A 23,243-nucleotide genomic window follows, 5' to 3' on the forward strand; every position below is an offset into this window, starting at 1 on the left:
AACGAAATAAAGTGTGGTCTAGCTGTCGGTCATTCCCAAATCATAACTCCAACTCTACGTTTTTGCCAATCTCAAACCAAGGCAATTTTTGAACACTTCTAGTTGTTTACCTCTTTGTTGAATATTCAATGCAATGTTGTCATTTCATTCTGAATTTACGAACACTGTGAGTTTAGTTTTGAAGAGTTAATTTAGCTGATCTGATCGCAGACCTAGTCCTCGATTATGAGTTTCTCTGTATCTATCATGAATGCTGAACTGGATTTCGTGAAAAAAACAAGTGTAGGAGTTATTACAATTAATATATATTTTTTTAAATTAAGGCCACATATAAAATCCAACAAACTCGAACAACTTATAAATCAGGGCTTTATGCCCATCAGGGCTTGAACCTGGGTCACTAACATGGTGAGACCCTATCTCAACTAGCTCACCAGCCCCCTTTTATTAGATAGTTATCATACCAATCTCCACAACTCCTATCCAATTAACAAACCTTCCCAAGTAGAATGCAATCCAGTAGCCTAAGCAAAGCACAAAAAGGCTTCAAATGAATTTCGATGGCTGTAGCTACATTTACCACTTTGATTTTAAAGGACTCTTTTCTAACATCAGGAGACGTAGGAGCAGTTCTTAAAAGAAGGCAAACAAATAATGTATGAATAAAGAATTCAAAGAAAATTTAAAGGTCAAATATACATACTGCATAAATACGAATGTCTACTTCAGTAATGTGCTAAGATATACAACACAAATTTTAACAATTTTAGAAGTTTGAGAATTTAAAGTTTTCAGATAAATATCTTTGAACATCGTCAAGAACACAAGATGAGATTCTGTTTCAACAAAAAGACAAAAAAAACACTAATGAAAGAATGTAGTAAGGTTTCTAGACCAGACAACCAATGTGTGCTGACAAGGCAGAAATTATTCTATTATATTAATGTTAGTGGTCATGTCTTGGATGGCCCTAATTGATAATTGCAACACATGGGGCACAACCAGAAAATAACATAAAATCTACTTTTGTGGATAGACTATCTAAACCTGCAACACTAAATGTCAGGTATATAGAGCAAAAAACAAAGAGTTCTTTGTATTCTTACCAGTATCCAGAAGAAAAATGCGATTTCAAAAGCGTTCTGCCAACAAGAAGAAGTAAAGGCATTACAATTTCTCTATAATCCAGAATAGATCTATATAATTTAAGGATGCCCCAGCATGTCTCCCTTTATCTCAACATTTTCACTTATTCATGAAAACTAAACACCCAAATTCAGATTAGTTATAACAATTCTGAGTTATAGGGCATTAGTCATTAATTACCTGAAAAAGAATAAAGTGAATTAAATAAAGAACTAGTTTAGGCTTTCCAAACCAAAAGAGCTCATCCGAAGGCTGAATAACAATATCACCTACTACAACAGCGTGCTTCTCTGCAACTTCTTGGGCTAGCTGAGTAATGATATGCTCCAGTTTTGTACCCACAGCTAGTAAAAGCTGTCGACAATTTTCATCTAATCAGGTTTTTCAAAGAATATCATATGCTTCCTAGATTGGTTCAAAATATAAGGTGAATACCATGAACATTAAGTATGTAACAAACATAAGCAAGTTATACAAAACATGCATTTATAACAGCTCATGTACGGGATAATAAGTCATTGAATGTTTTTGAGTGGATATCATGAAGTCGTGGCATAACAGTATTTTAAACAACAGAAAACGTATGTTTCTGGTCAGAGTTAAATGGGTACTCATAAAACCAGTATACATATGATACAGATGAAGAGTTAATCTCAGATTATTGGCATCTGGAACAAGCAATAATATATGTTAGCCACCAAAGTGGGTGACCACAAAGGAAAAAAAAATCTCCCATCGTCTCTTCAAGCCGGCCAACCAGCAGCCCCTGCAGCCACCACTAGCCAAAGATGATGTGCCATTCATATCTCTGCCACCTGCATCAGTCATATGTCTTCTCACCCACCTCATAGAAGCACATGATCATGGTGAGGTTCTTATCAAAAGGTACTTTATTCATTTAACAATCATGTGCTTATGCTTGTTTGTATTTGGGCTTTTGTCATGGAATGTGAGGTGACCTAGAAGGAGAGGTTTTGACCATGATCTTGTTCCCTCACCTTAAATGGGGGGTTAATCTTCGATCCTAGTCCAATGGGACCTCCCCTAATGGCTCAACGGGTATAGGAGGGGCACTAATTGGGAAGCCCTGATTGAGATAGTGTGTTCCATCTATCCCTATTCCATACTTAACCCTTTTGTCTTACATTACAAGCCCTATATTCCACGTCCATTCTTCGCGTTCAACTGACCATTGGTTCTCTGATATTTGGCACCCATACATCCCCATACTAGGTAGGGCACAAAACCTGGCCCTGAGAGGTTGATACAACTAAAAGAAAAGGAAAAGCAAATAATGCCCACAAAAGAAAAATAAAAGAATATCAAAATGCAAAAAATGCCTGAGACATACACATTAGGATGTGGGCAAAAGCCTAGCATGAACTCTACCTCACCCCTTATGGCCATTGTTGCCGCCTAATCCACACCTACGCTAACATGGAGAAATCTTTAATCCACTTGGTGTGGCCTTCGGGGTGTTGCACATTTTTTGTCAAAGTTCAAGGAAGCAGATATGCCAAAGATTTTTCAAGTGATCGAATCATCTTTCAGAAGTTATATGTGTCATTGTAAACCCATTCTGCAAGTTTTGTAATGTAAATGATGCTAGTAAGACCATCAATGTATGTAACAACCTAGGTAAGCCTATTATTTTGGCGATAATATCATCCTAGGAAGTTTTTTGTTTCACTGACTCATTTGTGTTTCTAAACATGGATGGTTGGCAGAGTTTTTCCCTCCAACCTCACCCCAAAACTAGGGTGGAATTTGTCATCAAAATCTTAGGTGAGTCCTAATGTTTTAGTCGAGTCTTATATAAAAGTGATTTGGGAATAATTTAAGTTAATTGACTAAATTATTTTATTACAAATCACTTGGTCTACTAGATCATATTGGGTCACAGAATTGAGTATGTATTATGAGGGTCTAAGTCAAATGGGTGTTGCCCTTTTGATAGTTGAATTGTAATAATATTATGTAAAAATATTTTATTGCATGGTCTCTCGATATCAGAAACTATGGTTAAAGTATTTGAGGGTGGAAAAAATAATTAATCCCCTCTTAAGTCAATTAATTAATTTTTCTTGCAAAATAAAAATTAAATCCTAAGCCAGAAAATTAATTAATTAGAGTCAAATTAAAATGTCTTAGGGAAACTAAATTCTCCAATTGGAAAAATTCGTGAGTATCAAAAGAATAAATTTTTGGAGGTCCTCCACCAAGGAAATATTGCACATTTCAAGAAATATTTGACCGTTGGACCTTGGTGGTTAAGTCAAAGTCAAAGTTTTGAGGAAATTAGCTCAAAATTAATTATTTTGAGCTAATAAAAAAGGAGTTCAATGAAAAATTCGAAAATCCCTCAACAATAAAAATTCAATAGTTAAAATTAAAATATCATCAAGGGTTTATCAATGGCCAAGATTATTTTGACAAGGATCAAGCCAACTAGCCGTTATTTTCCACTTGGAGGATTTATCTATAAATTAGAGAGTCATTTGAATCTCTAAGATATCTTATGTCTGGTTGAGAAATTGCTGCTGAAACTTTCATATTAACTATTTGTGAAAAATTCTAAATAGAAATCCTATTACTACAGTCATAGTCACCAGGTTCGAGTTCGAGTTCGAGTTCGAGGACCATGAAATTCGAATAAAGTTCGGCAACTCAAATTTTGGATTTTAGAGATCTGTGGGATGAATCTTTTGAATAATTGACCGGAGAATCCACAGTTTTATCATTTTTGGATCGACGTTTCGAATCCCAAGTGGGATCCATCTTCAGGATGAGAGAATGATGATGATAGAAGAGCAGCGGAGAGGTAATAAATAGTGATGAGGATGAAACGATTAGGAAAACAAACAAGTCGGCTGAATTAATAACTTTATTATTTTTATTTTTATTTAATTTTTATTTTTAATTTTTATAATATGTTAAAAAATTTTGTCGATAAAATTCGACATATAGAAATTCGAAAAAAAAAATGTATATTAAAGATAGATATATCATATGCATATGAGAACTGGTATGGAGTGAATTTTATCATGATTATCCTTATAATCAGACTATTAAATGCTTAATATCAAATTTTATATCAGAATAGATCAATTTTTCAATAGCTGCACTCACCAATTGTTAGCTCAAAACCAAATATCAGACCTTTATGACTGCTGCAACCACAGTTTGTTAGCCCACATACACATGCCAATAACAGATCAGCCTTATAGAGAAATAACTAGCAGAGCTAGGGAATGAAAATTTGGAGAATTGACCACAAAAAAGTGATGTTTAATGCTTGATACTTGGTGACCAACCCTTGCAAGGTCTAAAAAACGCCGAATTTCCCTTGAAAAACGCCGAATATGTTCGTTTTCCCTTGAAAAACGCCGAATTTCGAATTTAATGCTTCAAATTCGGCGTATCTGGTGACTAGGACTACAGTGACTAATTTATTTCACCTACTTATTATTCCCAATAAGTTATTTATCAACTTCCTTCAGTAAACATTAAAATAAATTCTACTGCAGATATCACATCATTATACATAATTAAATATATGCACAAGAATCAATCACATCAACGCAGTTATTTTTGGACAATTGTTCCCGGAAAAAACCAATGCAGGAAAACTGGTGCAACAGAGGAGGGTTTTATTAATCTTCAGAAGCAATTGCTCTTATAGAAAAATTTACATAGACACTAGGAGAAAACAATTAAGGCTTTTTCTCTGAGACTTTCTGACACCCTAGAGAGCTTCCTTTCTCTACTGTGTCAGCCCTGCGTCATTTTGTGTAGCTCTACACAGCTTTGGTCCCTCTCTGCGTCATCCCTGCAACTCTCTAATCTATGTCTCTTCTTCTGCGCTATCTCTAGATTCCCCGCATCACTTCTTCTAAGCTCCCTTGACTGCTATTAATCCCCCCTCTTTCTCCACCATACAACTCTCCCTCTAAAATCGATCTCCTTCTCTTTGAGAATCGATTTTCCTTGAGATATTGAGTATCTGTTGGTGTGTCTCCAAATGAGCCTCAAGTCTTCTCTTATACTTTTCTTGTCAAAGAATCAACAACCGAGATTAAGTCTTTAATCAACGGCTAAGAATAAAACAGACTTGATCCTCGTCTCTTAAAAGCTTCTCATCCTTATTTTTATTAATACCCATTAATATTTTTATTTTCCTAAGGTTAGACTTAGGAACCCATTAAAAATATTAATTATTTTAATAACTCCTCATCCGGATGGAATTTCACGAAACGATTTTTGAGTCTTGGAGATCTCATGTGCCTTAGCCTTTCCACCAATTTTCATGGCTAGAGCACATCCGATGCTACCACAAGTCAACAATCCCTCTTAGCGAGGAATGTGCTCTAGTAATGCTTCACCATTGGAAACATCACACTGATCCTCTATACCGGTGCCTATGTTGATGTCTGGCCTACTGCCTTACATCATCTACACTGCTACTTCCTGTACTGCTGCCCATGACACTGCTACTGCCACTGCAACATCTGTACTGCAACTCCCTCTCAATATGCTACATCATGTTGCCCATATCACCACCACTGCTAATTGTTGCACTGCATCCCTTGATTCTTATCCATTTCTGCTACTGAAATGGATTCTTTACCATCCCCATCTTCTCCCTGAAATAAACGAAATTTTTTCTTCCTAGGGCTTTGGTGAGGATGTTCGCCACCTGTTCTCCTGTAGGAGTGTAGCTCAACTGTACTGCTCCTCGTTGGACACAGTCTCTAACAAAGTGACATCTAATATCAATGTGCTTCAACCGATCATGAAACTCTGATTATCACACATGATCTTGGTCGCATCCATCCTTCTACTGAAGAGGTTCACAAGCAATTTTCTAAGCCATATGGCTTCACACGAAGTTGTGCTAGCGGCCATATATTCTTCTTCAGCTGAGCTTAGAGCTACAGATTTTTGTTTGCTACTGCACCAGGAAGTCATTCTCGATCCAATGTTGAAACAGTTCCCAGTGGTACTTTTCCGATCTACTGAATTTCCAGCCCAATCTGCGTCAATGAACCCACTCAGCCTGATATCATTGCCTCTGGTGTACAATAGTCCATGCTCGATTTTTCCCTGTATATACCTGAGAACATGTTTGGCTGCTACCCAATGCGCCCTCTTAGGTTCCACCATGAACTGGCTGAGGGTGTTGACAACGTAACAAATGTCTGGCCTGGTATTGACCAGATACATCAGGGATCCTATGAGTTGTCTGTATAAGGTGGGATCAACATCTTTATCTTTTGATGCATCAATTTTCTTCTAGTTGGTGATCATTGGAATAGCCATAGGCCTACAGTCCTGCATCCTGAATCTCTTCAAGATTTCTTTAGCATATCTCCCTTGTCCAAGGAAGATCTCACCCTTTTGCTGCCAAACTTCCAACCCTAGGAAATAATGCATTTGTCCCAAATCCTTCATGTCGAATTATGTGGCTATATTCTTCTTGTAATCCTCGATGAGCCTGGATGATCCTGTCAGGAAGAGATCATCCATATATAATACTAGGACTAGAGGCTCATTCTCTACTACCAGATAGTAGATATTGGGATCTGCATCACTCTTAACGAACCCAATCTTCTGCAAGTAGCCATCAATTCAACCATACCATGCTCTAGGTGCCTGTTTAAGCCCATACAAGGCTTTCTTTAATCTACATACATGAGATTTCTTCTCATGTGTCTCAAAGCCTTCTGGTTGTTCAATGTATACTTCCTCTTTTATCACTCCGTTCAAGAATGTCGTCTTGACATCCATCTAATGAAACTCCCACCCCATCTGTGCTGCAAGAGATATCGTGGTTCTAATAGATGTATGCCTAGCTACTAGGGCAAAGGTCCCTTCGTAGTCTATTCCTTCCTTCTAAGCATACCCCTTGGCCACAAACTTGGCTTTGTATTTCTCCACACTATCGTCTGCAGCATATTTGATCTTGTAGACCCATCTCGAACCTACCACTGATCTGTCATGAGGCCTAGGCGCTACTTCCCAAACATCATTCACCATTATAGAGTTGTATTCCTCCACCATCGCATCCACCCATACTTGATGCTGAACGACCTCCTAAAAACTAAAGGGTTCCCCAACCTGAGCTACTAAGGCCCGGTATCTATCTGGTTGTCTTCACTCCCTTTTACTATTCCTGGGTGCACCATTGAATTCTTCTGCATCCAGTAGAATCTATCGGAGTTCTCAGCTTGTTCTTCCTCTGGTAGTAGGTGCATCTGTCAGCTCTTCCTCTTCCTGTGATTCCTCCTGTTCTGAAGGAGAATTTCTAGTACTAGCTTCCGCTGGTTGAAGTGGTTTGACCAATGGCTCATCTTTTGACTGCTCCTCAAAAGGCATTTCTCGAGATTTTTTGAAAGCTCTATCCTCCATGAACTTTACATCTCGCCGAACTACTACCTTCCTGCTCCCCGGAAGATAGACTCTATATGCCTTAGCATTCTCGCTATATCCCACAAGATATCATTTCTCTACAATTTGATCTAACTTCTTCCTCTTCTCCTCGGGTATACGGTAATATGCTAAACTCCCAAATATCCTGAAATGACTAACCTTAGGTGTATTCCCGGTGAACACCTGCTCTGAAGTAATCTTGCCCAATGCTCTATGAGGAGTTCTATTCTGCACATAGACTCCTGTGTTGCATGCTTCTGCCCACAGGAATTTTGGCATATCCTGATCATACATCATTGCCCTAGCTACTTCCACAATAGTCATGTTCTTCCTTTCTGCTACTCCATTCTGCTCCGGATTGTAGGGAGTTGTCCACTCCCTTTTAATGCCCTCCCTAGCATAAAAATCGGTGAATTCCTTGTCAAAAAACTCTCCACCATTGTGTGAGCGCAACACTTTTATCTTCTTTCCTATCAGATTCTCCACTAGAGCCTTCAACTCTTTGAATCGACAAAAAAACTCATCTTTGGTTTTCAAAAAGTAGATCAAAGTCTTCCTAAAATGGTCATCGATGAAGGTGACGAAGTATTCGGCACCACTAAGATATTTTGTGAACATCAGTCCGCAGATGTCCAAGTGTATCAATCCTAGTACACTCTTGGCCCTATTGTTACTTCTAGGAAACAATGCTTTGGCATACTTGCCCAGAGCACACCCTCTGCATACATCATCTCGCTCAGTACTAAGATCTGGAACTCCTGTTACAGTTTTTCTGAGAATTCTCAAAACCCCATGGTGCAAATGTCCCATCCTTTTGTGCCATAGTTCATTCAAATCCTTGTCTCCATTACTGTCTATCAGTGCCATTGGTGATTCTAGTTGCAACCTGTACAACTTGTTACTTCTAATTCCAATCTGGACCATCTTTTTCCAACTCGAGTGTTTGACGTATACTTTCTCCTTGATGAAGAAATTGTCATAGACCTTGATTTGAAGTTGAGATACGAAAAGTAAGTTCATCCCCAGTCCTGGCACATGCAGCACATTGGTAGCTCAGACCCGCTCTCCTATTTCTGTTTGAAAAACTATAGTATCTTTCCCTACTAGACTACACTTTGCCTTATTCCCCATGGTGATCTGAAAATTCATCATTTCTTCCTGATAATCTGAAAAACATTCTCGAATTCCTGTCATATGCTAGGAAGCTCCACTATCTATGTACCAAACCCCCAAGGCGGCAGAGCTTGCTGCACAAGCAACTTCTTCTTCCAATCTGGAAGCCAACATAGAATAATCGTAATTTTTGTCTCTTGTGCATTCATCTGAAAATCTACACGAGTCTCTTGAAGTGGATGCCTCTGCATCATTTTCCTAATTGATTTTCCCTTCCTGTCGCCGAATCTTTCCTTTGATACCATGTGAAAATTTCTAAACAGTAATTCTATTATTGCAGTAACTGATTTATTTCACTTACTTATTATTCCCAATAAGTTATTTATGAACTTCCTTCAGTAAACATTAAAATAAATTCAATTACAGATATCACATCATTATACAGAATTAAATATATGCACAACAATCAATCACATCAACACGGTTATTTTTGGACAATTGTCCCCGGAAAAAAATAATGCGGGAAAACCAGTGCAACAGAGGAGGGTTTTATTAATCTTCAGCAGCAATCGCTTTTACAGAAAAAATTTACATAGACACTGGGAGAAAACACTTGAGACTTTTTCTCGAAGACTTTTTGACACCCTAGAGAGCTTCCTTCCTCTACTGTGTCAGCCCTCCGTCATTCTGCGTGGCTCTGCGCACCTTTGGTCCCTCTCTATGTCATCCCTGTGTCTCTTCTTCTGCACTGTCTCTCAGAGTCCCTGTGTCACTTCTTCTGATCTCCCTTGACTGCTGCTAATCCCCCATCTTCTTCCACCCTGCAACTCTCCCTCTAAAATCGATCTCCTTCTCTTTGAGAATCGATTTTCCTTGAGATACTGAGTATCTGTTGGTGTGTCTCCAAATGACCCTCAAGTCTTCTCTTATACCTTTCCTGTCGACGAATCAACGACCGAGATTAAGTCTTTAATCAATAGCTAAGATTAAAACAGAATTGATCCTTGTCTCTTAGAAGCTTCTCATCCTTATCTTTATTAATACCCATTAATTTTTTATTTTCCTAAGTTTAGATTTAGGAACCCATTGAAAATATTAATTATTTTATTAACTTCTCATCCGGATGGAATTTCCCAAAATGATTTCTGGGACTTGGAGATCTCATGTGCCTTAGCCTCTCCACCAATTTTCATGGTTAAAGCACATCCGATGCTACCACAAATCAACACTATTGTTCCACTGGGAACTATTTTTCTATCATAATAAAGACTTTTGGGTGCAATTCAAGGTGTTCCATGTTCATTGATTTGTGGTATGTACAAACTATGGGCTTTCCTATGTTGTACTGATAAATGGTAAGATCTGGTTTTCATTAGATGGAGATAAAATCATTCTATAGATAGTTTTCGGCTAAACTTAGGTGATTTGATTCACCATATGATTAACAACTTGTCTTGAGATAAATACATAGAGTTTGCAAGTACTTCAGTACTTGGTCTCCAAGTTCACAAACTGTGGGCAGGAACCATTTTGCTTGGATCCCAAATATTTTTGTTATGGATTTAATCATCGCTAAGGCTATAGTGAACATTGGGCTTCTAAATTTGTTTTAGCCATTCATCAAAGAAAAAACTCCATAATTGTTAAGTTATGGAATGTTCTATGCTTATAACAATTTACTTCTTTTTCTTATTATATTCCACAGATTAGCAATCACATGTACATAAAGTAAAGAGAAGATAGAACATTAAACGATCGACAGAAAACAAGCCAAGACAAGAGACATAAGATGTGGCAGCGAGCCAGGGACAAACCCCACAATGTGTGGGGAAACCCTTTGATCAAATCTTCTTTTATCTTCAATAATTCAGCAGAGAGAAATAGTACAATAAATCTGATTTATATCAACAGTAGCAAACCCTAGATCAGCAACATCAGCATTAGCAGCTTCATCATCAAAACTAGGGCAAACGATATCTCGCAAACTGTCCGTCGGATTGGCTTGATTTCACCACCAAAAGTTGCAGCCTTCAGAGGAGGTTCAAATGAACCTACAGTGCAGTTTTGATGAGGAAATCTTCAGGTCCACGCATGTCAAAGTTTGGATCTGCAGTTGTAGCTTTAGTTTCAGTAGCTTCCTTCAAACTAGGGCAATTGATATCTCGCAAACCGTCCGTCAGATTGGCTTGATTCCACCACCAAAAGTTGCAGCCTTCAAAGGAGGTTCAGATGAACCTACAGCGCAGTTTTGATGAGGAGATCTTCAGGTCCACGCAGGTCAAAGTTTGAATCCGCAGTTGCAGCTTCAGTTTCAGCAGCTTCCTTCAAACTAGGGCAGTCAATATCTCGCAAACTATCCGTCGGATTGGCTTGATTCCACCACCAAAAGTTGTAGCCTTCAGAGGAGGTTCAGATGAACCTATAGCGCAGTTCTGATGAGATCTTCAGGTCCACGCAGGTCAAAGTTTGGATCTGCAGTTCCATCTTCAGGTTCAGCAGCTTCCTTCCACATGTGTGAGAGAGAGACCCTTTTTTGCGCAGTAGAGAAGAGACTCTTTTCTGCGCAGTAGAGAGAGAGAGATGTGATGAGATGAGTGAGTACAAATGAGGAAAATTCCTCCTGTATTTATACACAACGTTGATGTTTGAATAGATGCGACTGTTGGGCTTCTGAGCCTACATGAGTTGTAGGTCAGCTTGATAATAATTCCATAATCAAAATAAATTCCTATCTCCATAAATACTTATCAGAATCTAATGATCTTCAAATCAATCCTACACCTCTCAACGAGAGGAATCTAATAAAAATATTATCAGCCATGAATAAGCTGACCCACATGAAGTTTGGCTCTAGTTGCCAATTTAACACTCGCTCTCAACTAGGGAGAACTTCATCTGCAATCTGTCTGTCGGTCGCCACTATTCATCCATCAAATCCACTACCCTGTACAGCCTGACCCTTGCCCTACTCTGCTCTATTCTGCCTGTTCTACTTTGTCTTGTTTTGCCTTGTACTGATCTGTACTGCTCTGTTCTGCTCAGCTTTTGTTTTGTTCTGCTCTGCTTTTGTCCGAATTATGAAGAAGAAGAAATGATCGAGGATTTATCATACTGACTTAAAGTTAGCCTAAGAGTATGTACCACTGGTCCCAGACCAGTCTCAACTGACCCCAAGTCAATGTCATAGTATGTACAACTCCTACCACTGGTCCCAGACTAGTAACATCCTCCACTCACTCAAAGTCAGTCTTAGAGTGCGTACCACTGGTCCCAAACTAGTCTCAACTGACCCGAAGTTAGTGTCATAGAATGTACCACTCCTACCACTAGTCCTAGACTAGTATCATTGATCCCAAATCAATGGAGGTCATCCCAGCTTAGGGAGTATAGTAGATACAACAATGCGTCCATCGGTACTACTATGGTCCCTAACTTCATTTCCCTGCTCATTGATTAGATGAGAGGTACTTCCCATGAGTCCCAGACTGCATGGGTAGGATGCCTCGATAGGAGAAATAATCAATCCTATCCTCACAGGAGAACACATCAATCCTGCTACAATTGCCATGTAGAACACATCAATCCAAGCCTCACAGGAGAACACATCAATCCTGCTACAATCGCCATGGAGAACACATCAATCCAGGCCTCACAGGAGAACACATCAATCCTGCTACACTCACCATGGAGAACACATCAATCCAGGCCTCACAGGAGAACACATCAATCTTGCTACAATCGCCATGGAAAATACATCAATCCAGGCCTCACAGGAGAACTAATCATCCTACTACACAGGAGAGCGAATCATCTTGTTCCACAAGAGAGTGAATCATCTTGTCCCACAAGAGAGCGAATCATCTTGTTCGAGTGCGCACCACTAAGGGAGGGTGAGTCACCATGTGGTCGTATCTTGCTCCAGTAAGAACTGCAAGCCCTCAGAGCTCCCAGAGCTCAATGAATGCAATATGCAGAACCCTTGTACAAGGGTTTCTTGACGACTCCAAGTCGTTTCGGAAAATCATAGATTAGATCTTTCCTCAGGGCTTTGACAAGGTGTACCGACCTGTACATCATCTTAATGCGATGGAGCCTCCTTGCTTATCGACTTACCATATCCCAGATGATGTCTATCTACTGGAGAAATCAACGAATACGGTATTCCTCAATAATCGAATCCCACCTCTGGTTGTTACAGAGAATCATAGTGGTATGTGTTCAAACAACTCACTGAAGAGCTTCCCCAACCAAGCAACTTCATACGAGATCATACTCGTAGATATGTATCCGGTCTTGGCAGTGCTTATGGCAACCGACTTCTGTTTCCTGCTCATCCATTATATCAAAGCAGAATCCAAAGAGAAACAACACTAAAAAGTGCTCCAGTGGTCCTCCACACTATCTGCCTAATCAGTATTCGAATAATCATGCAGTTTCATATTTCCGGTAGTGTATCTCAATCCATGAGAGATTGTGTCCTGAAGACATCTCAGAAGATTCTTAGCACCAATCTAGTGAGGCTCAACCAAATATGAGCTCACAATGCTAACTGCAAAACATATGTTCGGACAGAGGTTCACCAAGAACATCAACACGAATCAGTTTTTGAAACTCAGAGGCATTTCCCAAATCTGGTTCGACATCACTACCATATAACTTCTGAAAGTTAAGATCCTCGAGGTAGTCATAGGCTTGCAGTCCACCATACCAAATCTTTTCAGAATCTTCACCGCATATTTTCTTTGAGATAGGAAAATTTCCCTTGGCTTCTGCCACACTTCAAGTCCTTGGTTCTTCATTTTAAATTCAGAAGCCAACTCCCTCTTACATTTGTGAATGAGAGGGTATTCACCTGTTAGAAAGAGGTCATCCACATACAACACCAGTATGAGAGGCTTGTCATCTTCAACCTTAAAGTAAAGGTTAGGATCGACTTCACTCCTAGTGAATCCCAGCTTCATCAAGTAGTTATCGATCCTCTCATACCATGCTCGGGGTGCTTGCTTTAGCCCATAGAGAGCCTTCTTCAACCTGCATACATGAGATTTTCAATCATAAATCTCAAATTCTTCGGGTTGCTCCACACAGACCTCTTCTTAGATCGAGCTGTGCAAGAACGCGGTCTTGACATCCATCTAATGTAGGTTCCATCCTTGTGAAGCCACAAGGGCTATGATCAAGCAGATGGTCGTATATCTAGCAACAGGTGCAAATATCACATCATAGTCTATACCTTCCTTTTGGGAGAAACCACGAGCAACAAAATGAGCCTTATACTATTCCGTACTTCCATCTGCTGCAGATTTATCTTGTAAAGCCATTTTGAAGTAACAATTGTCTTGTCCTAGGGTTTGGGAACTACTTCCCAGACATCATTCTTCATAATGGTCATAGCATCCTTCCATTCTTGATGCTTGACGACATCTTACAATGATAAAGGCTCATTTTGTATGATTGTGCTCATACTGGTCAGGTATCCTTGATACCTGTTGGGTTTCTTACTTTCATGGAAGGTTCCTTGGTGTGAAGCATGTCTTTCAACATCATCAAGTATGCCCCTAAGCCATGAAGGCGTCTTCCTGGCAGAAGAAGGCTCAGGTGGATAAATAGGATCCATCGGTTCTTCCACATTAGGCAATGTTACATCATCTACCCATATAGACAGCTTCCACAATCGTATGGTGCCACACCATTCTGCTCTGGAGTATGTGGTGTAGTAGTCTCCCTCTTAATGCCAACCTCAGGTATGCCTGAGTGAACCAACTATAATATATCGGAGGTCTTACTTAGGCTTGAGGGGAATGGTCCCCTTTTGAGCTTTCCTTCGGCACATCTCGAACATACACCTTCTTTTTCTACTCGGAATTCGGGCATCCCTATTACCATATGTCTTACATCGGGTATATATTTGTAATGAAGGTGGGCAAACCTCCAATGCCAAAGTTCGGACTGAAGAGATGTGTCATAAGACATGACACCTACATGACTTTCATCGACCTGATATAATGAATCAACACGAAAACCAAGAGTAAAAGCATCTTTAACATTATTTTTTGATACACGTACCTTGCCATCGCTGAAGGTTACCTTGTAGCCTTTGTCTTCCATTGCCACAATGGACACCAGGTTCTTTCGGAGGTCAGGTGCATTCAATACATCTGGGAATTTCTAGCCTTCTTGAATGGTTGTCCTCTTCCTTGATTTCCAACATTCCTTTTACCTTTGCTATTGAATTTTCCATCCTTCGATTACCATGAGAGGGATTTTGATCATCGTCACGGTGAGAGTCCTTTCTACTAGGGCATTCCCTTGCATAGTGACCTGCTTTATTGCAAATGTAACATTGTCCTTTTCTTCCACCCTTAGGTCCAACCTTTCTTTTTGATTTAGACTCGGAATTATTTCTTTTCTTAGCATGAGAAGAAAAGGCAACAGGAGGACCTTTAGGGAAGGGCATTTTTGCTCTTCTACCCTTGTTTCTTCTAGAATGCATCTAGCCATTAATTCCTTGAAACCAGGAATTACATGATCGTTCAGAAGAGTAGTCTTGAACACGTACCATTCGGATGGTAATCCTCCAAGAGTTGTGAGTGCCATTTCCCTATCAGTAATAGTATCCCCAATAGATAGGAGATCATTCTTGATCTCAGTGATTCTTAATAAGTATGCTTGCATACTCTCATCTTTACCCTTCTTGATTTCCCTCAACTTATTTCTAAGAAACAAAACTTGATTTGCATCATTAACTTTAAATCAACTCACCAATCTATTGTAGATTTCCTTGGAGGTGTTCATGTCAGAGATGTAGGCCACCAAGTGCTTGTCGATAGAGTCCCAGATGATCTTCTTTGTTTTGACTTCTCCGGTTTTCCATTTGTACCTGGCAACAACGAATGCATTTGATGGAGGCTCAACAATATTGCCTTTCACATGGTCCAACACTCCATGTTCTTCTAGGATAGCCTTGCCTATCTTCTCTTCAATGATTGCTCTTACTCTTGCTCGAGCTTTGTCTTCACCTCAACTCTAATACCATGTTAAGTTATGGTATGTTCTATGCTTATAACAGTTTACTTCTTTTTCTTATTATATTCCACAGATTAGCAATCACATGTACATAAAGTAAAGTGCAGATAGAACATTAAACGATCGACAAAAAACAAGCCAAGACAAGAGACACAAGATGTGGCAGCTAGCCAAGGACAAACCCCACAATGTGTGGGGAAACCCTTTGATCAAATCTTCTCTTATCTTCAATAATTCAGCAGAGAGAAATAGTACAATAAATGTAATTTATATCAGCAATAGCAAACCCTAGATCAGCAGCATCAGCGTTAGCGGCTTCATCATCAAAACTAGGGCAGACGATATCTCGCAAACCATCCGTCGGATTGGCTTGATTCCACCACCAAAAGTTGCAGCCTTCAGAGGAGGTTCAGATGAACCTACAATGCAGTTTTGATGAGGAGATCTTCAGGTCCACGCAGGTCAAAGTTTGGATCTGCAGTTGCAGCTTCAGTTTCAGCAGCTTCCTTCAAACTAGGGCAGTCGATATCTCGCAAACCGTCCGTCGGATTGGCTTGATTCCACCACCAAAAGTTGCAGCCTTCAGAGGAGGTTCAGATGAACCTACAGCACAGTTTTGATGAGGAGATCTTCAGGTCCACACAGGTCAAAGTTTGGATCTACAGTTGCAACTTCAGTTTCAACGGCTTCCTTCAAATTAGGGCAGTGGATATCTCGCAAATTGTCCGTCGGATTGGCTTGATTCCACCACCAAAATTTGCAGCCTTCAGAGGAGGTTCAGATGAACCTACAGCACAGTTCTGAAGAGGAGATCTTTAGGTCCACGCATGTCAAAGTTTGGATCTGCAGTTGCATCTTTAGGTTCAACAGCTTCTTTCCACGTGTGAGAGAGAGACCCTTTTCTGCGCAGTAGAGAAGAGACTCTTTTCTGCGCAATAGAGAGAGAGAGAGAGAGAGAGAGAGATGTGATGAGATGAGTGAGTGCAAATGAGGAAAAGTCCTCCTGTATTTATACACAACGTTGATGTTTGAATAGATGCAACTGTTGGGCTTCTGAGCCTACATGAGTTGTAGGTCGGCTTGATAATAATTCCATAATCAAAATAAAATCATATCTCCATAAATACTTATCAGAATCGGATGGTCTTTAGACCAATCCTACACCTCTCAACGAGAGGAATATAATAAAAATATTATTAGCCATGAATAAGCTGACCCACATGAAGTTTGGCCCTAGTTGCCAATTTAACAATAATAAATTTATTTCTCGAAAAATTTAATTTTCAAAACCCTTGTATATTTGTAAAATTTTGTAAATAATTTTGTAAATTTTTTTCTAACTTGGGTTTTGGGGTTTTAAGTGTTGAAGAACCAAGGGCTAGTATGTATATTAGGATTCTTCTTGACTTGATAGAAATTTGTGAAGCACTTTTACAATTATCTTAACTTGATCATCTTCTTATTATTAGAATGTGTGTTTCATTAAATTGCTACCAAAAACATAAAGAAAAGTACACAAATGTTGGCTCTTTACCAGGGCCAAAATGATGAAAGGAGAATTTGGAGTATACCAATTTCCCCTTTCTTTATAAATTTCAATCCTAAGGCCTGTGGGCTATGGCCCACAAACCTATCGGAAGTGTTATTGAGGCCTTAAGCCTTTAAACTCGGGGCCATTCAACTATCGGGATACACAGGATACACGTGCCCAAACACTTAAGGCCGGACTTCAAATACATTACGGCCCCAACTATAAAACGTCAGGTCCACTCCCCTAATATTTCCAACAATGTTGCGCCGACCTTCGTTATCTCCGATCGCCAATCGGCACTTAGTCAGCTATCGGCGTATCGGCCATCGCTTATCGGCATTCCTCCGTCCTTTGATATTAGCCCCTGCAATTTGCGATCAGCGATTAGATCACAACCACCGATCTTGACTCTTGATCCGACAGTCCATGATCTATCACATCATCGCAAGTCCTTAAAGCCTGAGGTCCGCCCTTATGAAGCAACTTTGTCGATGCGATATAAAGGTTCTGCTCCACAGCGATTGGATCTAGACCGTTGGTCTCTGAGATCCAATGGATCCTGTGCATCACTCTTCACTTCTCGTTCTATTGATGGACTTACGCTATGCTCGGGCTTCCTCTGCCTTACTCTGCCACTTACACTGTTATCACTCCATACAACATTCATATAACATAGTTATTCGTTTATCGATGGATCGCCATCGATCCTCCAGTGATCGATGGTCAATCAAACCTGCAACACTGGAACATTCAGACGGTTTATAAAATACACACAGGCGCACAAAATCAACACAAGGCACACTTTTTGTATTATACAGAACAATTACATGCTAAGGCGTTTCAGCCTTAGAACAAGCTCCCAATCGATTACATTTTGAATACTCTATCTCTCACTCTGTATTACTATATTACTCTCCCCTTGAACACGCAGGTTCATCATATATATATATAAGAAATATTGGATCGGATCACTCAGAAGGATCCGATCAATCTTCTCCTTAATCTCCTATCACAAATATCTCAACAACCCTTAATTCTCTCTACATGCATACATATGAATACATATGGCAAATTACATTTAATTAAGTCCATCTAATTAGCTTTGTTTTAAACAGACTTTTCTGGTTTTGCTCTGATGGTCCATGTCCTCTCGTTCTCCGCTTTGAATTCCTCTTTTGATTAAGGGGGGTCAGATGCTCCTGCATCAGACTCCCAATGCACAAACATTTATGACCTCCTGATCATATGCTTCTCCTTATCGCTTAGCAATTCTACCCACATCCCTGTGGAATTGCCTTTATGATTTTCTGTGAGCTGCTACCAAACCTCTGCAATAACAATCTTCCTTTGCTACATGATACCTCACCAAGCTTTCTCCTAGGCTTAGTATTTTGGCATCCTTCTGTTTCTCTCCTCTATGGAACCATTTGAGCACTCCAAGCTCTAGGCTTGCTGCAAGTCTTCTCACCTTCTGATGTCGTTCTCTGCACGACAATAAGACCATAAACTCTCCAGCTTCATCAACTATACGTCTTCTCCTTCTCCTTGCACTCCTTCTTCCTTCACGGAGGAAATCTTCTTCCCTTTCCCCGCTCTGATACCAAATGATGAAAGGAGATTTTGGGGTATACCAGTTTCCCCTTTCTTTATAATTTCGATCCTGAGGCCTGTGGGTTATGGCCCACAAACCTATCGGAAGTGTTATTGAGGCCTTAAGCCTTTAAACTCGGGACCATTCAACTATTGGGATACACAGGATACACGCGCCCGAACACTTAAGGCCGGATTTCAAATACATTACGGCCCCAACTATAAAATGTCGGGTCCGCTCCTCTAATATTTCCAACAGCGCTGCGCCGACCTTCGTTATCTCCGATCGCCGATCGGCGCTTAGTCGGCTATCGGTGTATTGGCCATCGCTTATTGGCATTCCTCCGTCCTTTGATCTTGGCCCCTCCGATTTGCGATCAACGATTAGATCGCGACCGTCGATCCTGACTCTCGATCCGACGGTCCATGATCTATCGCATCATCGCAAGTCCTTAAAGCCTGAGGTCCGCCCTTATGAAGCAACTCTGCCGATGCAATATAAAGGTTCTACTCCACAGCAACTGGATCTGGACCATTGGTCTCTGAGATCCAACAGATCCTGTGCATCACTCTTCACTTCTCGTTCTATTGATGGACTTACGCTACGCTCGGGCTTCCTCTACCTTACTCTGCCACTTACACTGTTATCACTCCATACAACATTCATATAACACAGTTATTCGTTTATTGATGGATCGCCATCGATCCTCCAGTGATCGATGGTCGATCAAACCTACAACACTGGAACATTCAGACGGTTTATAAAATACACACAGGCGCACAAAATCAACACAAGGCACACTTTTTGTATTATACAAAACAATTACATGCTAAGGCGTTTCAGCCTTAGAACAAGCTCCCAATCGATTACATTTTGAATACTCTATCTCTCACTCTATATTACTATATTACTCTCCCCTTGAACACGCAGGTTCATCATATATATATAAGAAATATTGGATCGGATCACTCAAAAGGATCTGATCAATCTTCTCCTTTATATCCTATCGCAAATATCTCAACAACCCTTAATTCTCTCTACATGCATACATGTGAATACATATGGCAAATAATATTTAATTAAGTCCATCTAATTAGCTCTGTTTTAAATAGATTTTCTTGGTTTTGCTCCAATGGTCCACGTCCTCTCATTCTCCGCTTTGGATTCCTCTTTTGATTAAGGGGGGTCAGATGCTGTAAAGTTTTGTAGATGTTCTATGCTAAGAGCAATTTCACTTTTCTCACAGCAATCATACAAGTAGATAAGCAAAATGCAGATAGAACATATAAGCAGATCTTACAGAAGACAAATCAGAAACAAGAAAAATGTATGTGTTAGTTTCGGCGGTCAACAGGATGCTTCAACCAGCAAAGTCTCCTTTGGTCAGCCAGCCCAGCATGTGTCACAACAACCCTCCAACCAGTAGATGAGTCAACCCAAGTCAGTTCTACAAAAGTCAACGCTGTCCTGAAAAGTCAACGCAGGGGCAGCAAGCTAAAAGTCAACACAGCAGCAAAACGGTCAACCCTTTGACCTCGATTTTTGTGCCAGGTAGTATGGCCTTCAAAAATCGAACCTCCCACAAGTTTTCAGCTTGTTTGGACCAAGCGTTGACCAAAGTCAACGCTGGTCAAACTTCTGCGAAACCCTAGCAGCAGAAACCCTAGCAGCAGAAAAATCCTCTTCGTCCTTCCCACGTGTGGCTGAAATTTGTCCTCCAGGTAGCTCATACTTTTTAGGATGAGAGAGGAAGATGTGAGTTGTGTTGTGATCAAATTCTCTCCAACTTTTCCTGTATATATATATCCATCAATGAGGGTGTGTGACACATCTGTTGGGCATGTGAGCCTACATTACAAAACTGGCTGACCTTTGCACATATAATTTATTAAGAATAATAAATTCAAAATATAAGTTCTGCTCATCGGATTAAGACTATTTTTATATGGATTTTACACCTCTCAGAAAGAGGAATCCAACAAAAATATTAGCCTCTTAATCTGAGCATCAGAACATGGAGTTTGGACCTAGTTGTCCAAATTTAACACTCCCTCTCAACTAGGGAGAACTCCATCTATTAGTGCAATTAACATTGTGAGTCATCCCGCCGAAACTTGCTTTGCTGGCTTCTTTATTTCAGAACAGAAGTGGGTCAGTCACAAAGACATCATTCCCCGACTGACATAATCAGTCCAGAGGTCCCAGACCTCACAAATCTTGATCCCAGATCAAGTGGTTGGACCATGCCATCCTAGATAGAGAGTACGGCAATCTCTGATGCGTCCATCAGTCTTTGCTAATAGTCTCTAGCTTTTCCACACCTCATTGGCCAAATGAGAGGTACTTCCCATGAGCCCTGAACTCAATGGGTAGGATGCATACGGGGCACAGATTAAATGAGTGGCGAACCAGCTCAATAATCACAAGGGTGGGGCAGAAGCATTATGAGTGCTTATAGCTCCGAGAAGCTATCCCCAAAGCCCCCCAGAGCTCCCAGAGCTCATCGTCCAACAGGACCCACATCATAGGGTCTTTCCACGACACCAAGACTCTCACGGAAGGTTAGGAACTTGACCTTCCCCAGGGGCTTAGTGAGAATATCCGCGACCTGCTCATCAGTTCCTATATGATCGAGCCTTACGGCGCCTCGTTGTACCATATCCCGGATAAAGTGGTACCTGATATCAATATGCTTGGATCGATCGTGGAACACAGGATTCTCAGTCATACGAATCCCACTCTGATTATCACAGAGTATTACAGTGGTATCTAGCACATGTTGGAACAGCTCACTAAAGAGCTTCCTCAACCAAACTGCTTCACAACAGGCCATACTAGCAGCAATGTATTCGGCCTCCGCGGTGCTCAAAGCCACCGACTTCTGCTTCCTGCTCATCCATGAGATCGAAGCAGAACCAAGATCGAAACAGCATCCAGATGTGCTCTTACGATCCACCACACTGCCAGCCCAATCGGCATCAGTATATCCCCGGAGTATCACACTCCCGGCAGTGTATCTCAGCCCATGGTTTATCGTGCCCCGAAGATATCTCAAAAGATTCTTGGCACCAACCCAGTGAAAATGATGAGGCTCAACCATCTGTTGACTCAAAGTATTCACTGCAAAACATATGTCCGGACGGGTGTTCACTAAGAACATCAAAGCTCCTATGAGTTGACGATACTCAGTAGGATTGGCCAAGATAGGCCCTGCAGCGCTGCCACTCAACTTCTTAAAGTTGAGTTCCATTGGTGTCGACACGGACTTACAGTCCACCATCCCAAATCTTTCCAGAAGCTTCACAATATACTTTCCTTGAGAAAGGAAAATCTCTCCAGGTCTCTGCCAGACCTCCAGGCCTAGGAAATAGTGCATCAGTCCTAGGTCTTTCATCTCGAACTCAGCAGCAAGCTCCCTCTTACATTGATGAATGAGAGGGTCATCCCCTGTCAGGAAGAGGTCGTCCACATACAGCACTAGAATGAGAGGCTTTCCTTCCTCAACCTTAAAGTAAAGGTTTGGATCAGCATTGCTTCGAGTGAAGCCCAGCTTCATCAAGTAACTATCCATCCTCTCATACCAAGCTCTGGGTGCTTGCTTTAACCCATAGAGGGCTTTCTTCAACCTGCAGACATAAGTGTCTCGATCTTGAAGTTCAAATCCCAGAGGTTGTTCTACATACACCTCTTCCTTTATTGCACCATGCAGAAAAGCGGTCTTGACATCCATCTGATGAAGACTCCATCCTTGCGTAGCAGCAAGGGCTATGATGGATCGGATGGTGGTATATCGAGCCACGGGTGCAAATATATCGTCATAGTCAATTCCTTCCTTTTGAGAGAAGCCACGGGCAACAAATCTTGCCTTAAACTTTTCAGCACTCCCATCAGATCCATGTTTAATCTTGTAGAGCCATTTAGCGGTGACAACAGATTTGTCCTTCGGTCTCGGGACCACATCCCAGACATCATTCTTCATAATAGCCTCATATTCTTCATGCATAGCATCCTTCCAGACTTGATGCTTGATGGCTTCTTCAAAAGATCCAGGTTCAGATTGTATAATAGTACTCATGGCAGCTAGATACCCTTGGTATCTACACGGCTTCTTGCTTTCTCGGAATGTTCCCCTTGGGGCAGCATGACCCTCAGCATCTTCGAGGGTGTCCCTGAGCCATGATGGCCTCTTTCCTAGAGAAGGGGAAGGATCAATAGGGTCCATTGGCCCTTCAACATCAGGCATAGTCTCATCCTGGGGTTCTTCCAGATTTCCAGGTCTTTCTTCATGGTTTTCTTCAGATCTAGGAAGATCTACTACTTTCTTCAGGGAAGCATCTTCGTCAAAAGTGACATCATGGCTTATCTCTACTTCCCTTTGACCAGGTACATAGAATCTATATGCCTTAG

General features: G+C 40.7%; 1 protein-coding gene across 1 annotated transcript in view; it reads right to left on the reverse strand.

Moving 5' to 3' along the window:
* Nucleotides 1–682: 682 nt before the first annotated feature.
* Nucleotides 683–23,243, reverse strand: part of LOC149173771 (MLO-like protein 1) — a 428,691-nt gene continuing 406,130 nt past the window's right edge. The window contains exons 11-13 of the mRNA XM_089426822.1: nucleotides 1,327–1,500; nucleotides 1,107–1,142; nucleotides 683–736 (exon numbers count right to left, since the gene is read on the reverse strand). Coding sequence (XP_089282948.1) covers nucleotides 683–736; nucleotides 1,107–1,142; nucleotides 1,327–1,500 — 264 coding nt within the window. The remainder of the gene's footprint in view (nucleotides 737–1,106; nucleotides 1,143–1,326; nucleotides 1,501–23,243) is intronic.

This window comes from Pinus tabuliformis, chromosome 4_2 (assembly GCF_031772625.1).
Source record: "Pinus tabuliformis cultivar Carrire ecotype Pingquan chromosome 4_2, CPIR1, whole genome shotgun sequence".
In the NCBI taxonomy this organism is placed as follows: Eukaryota; Viridiplantae; Streptophyta; class Pinopsida; order Pinales; family Pinaceae; genus Pinus; species Pinus tabuliformis.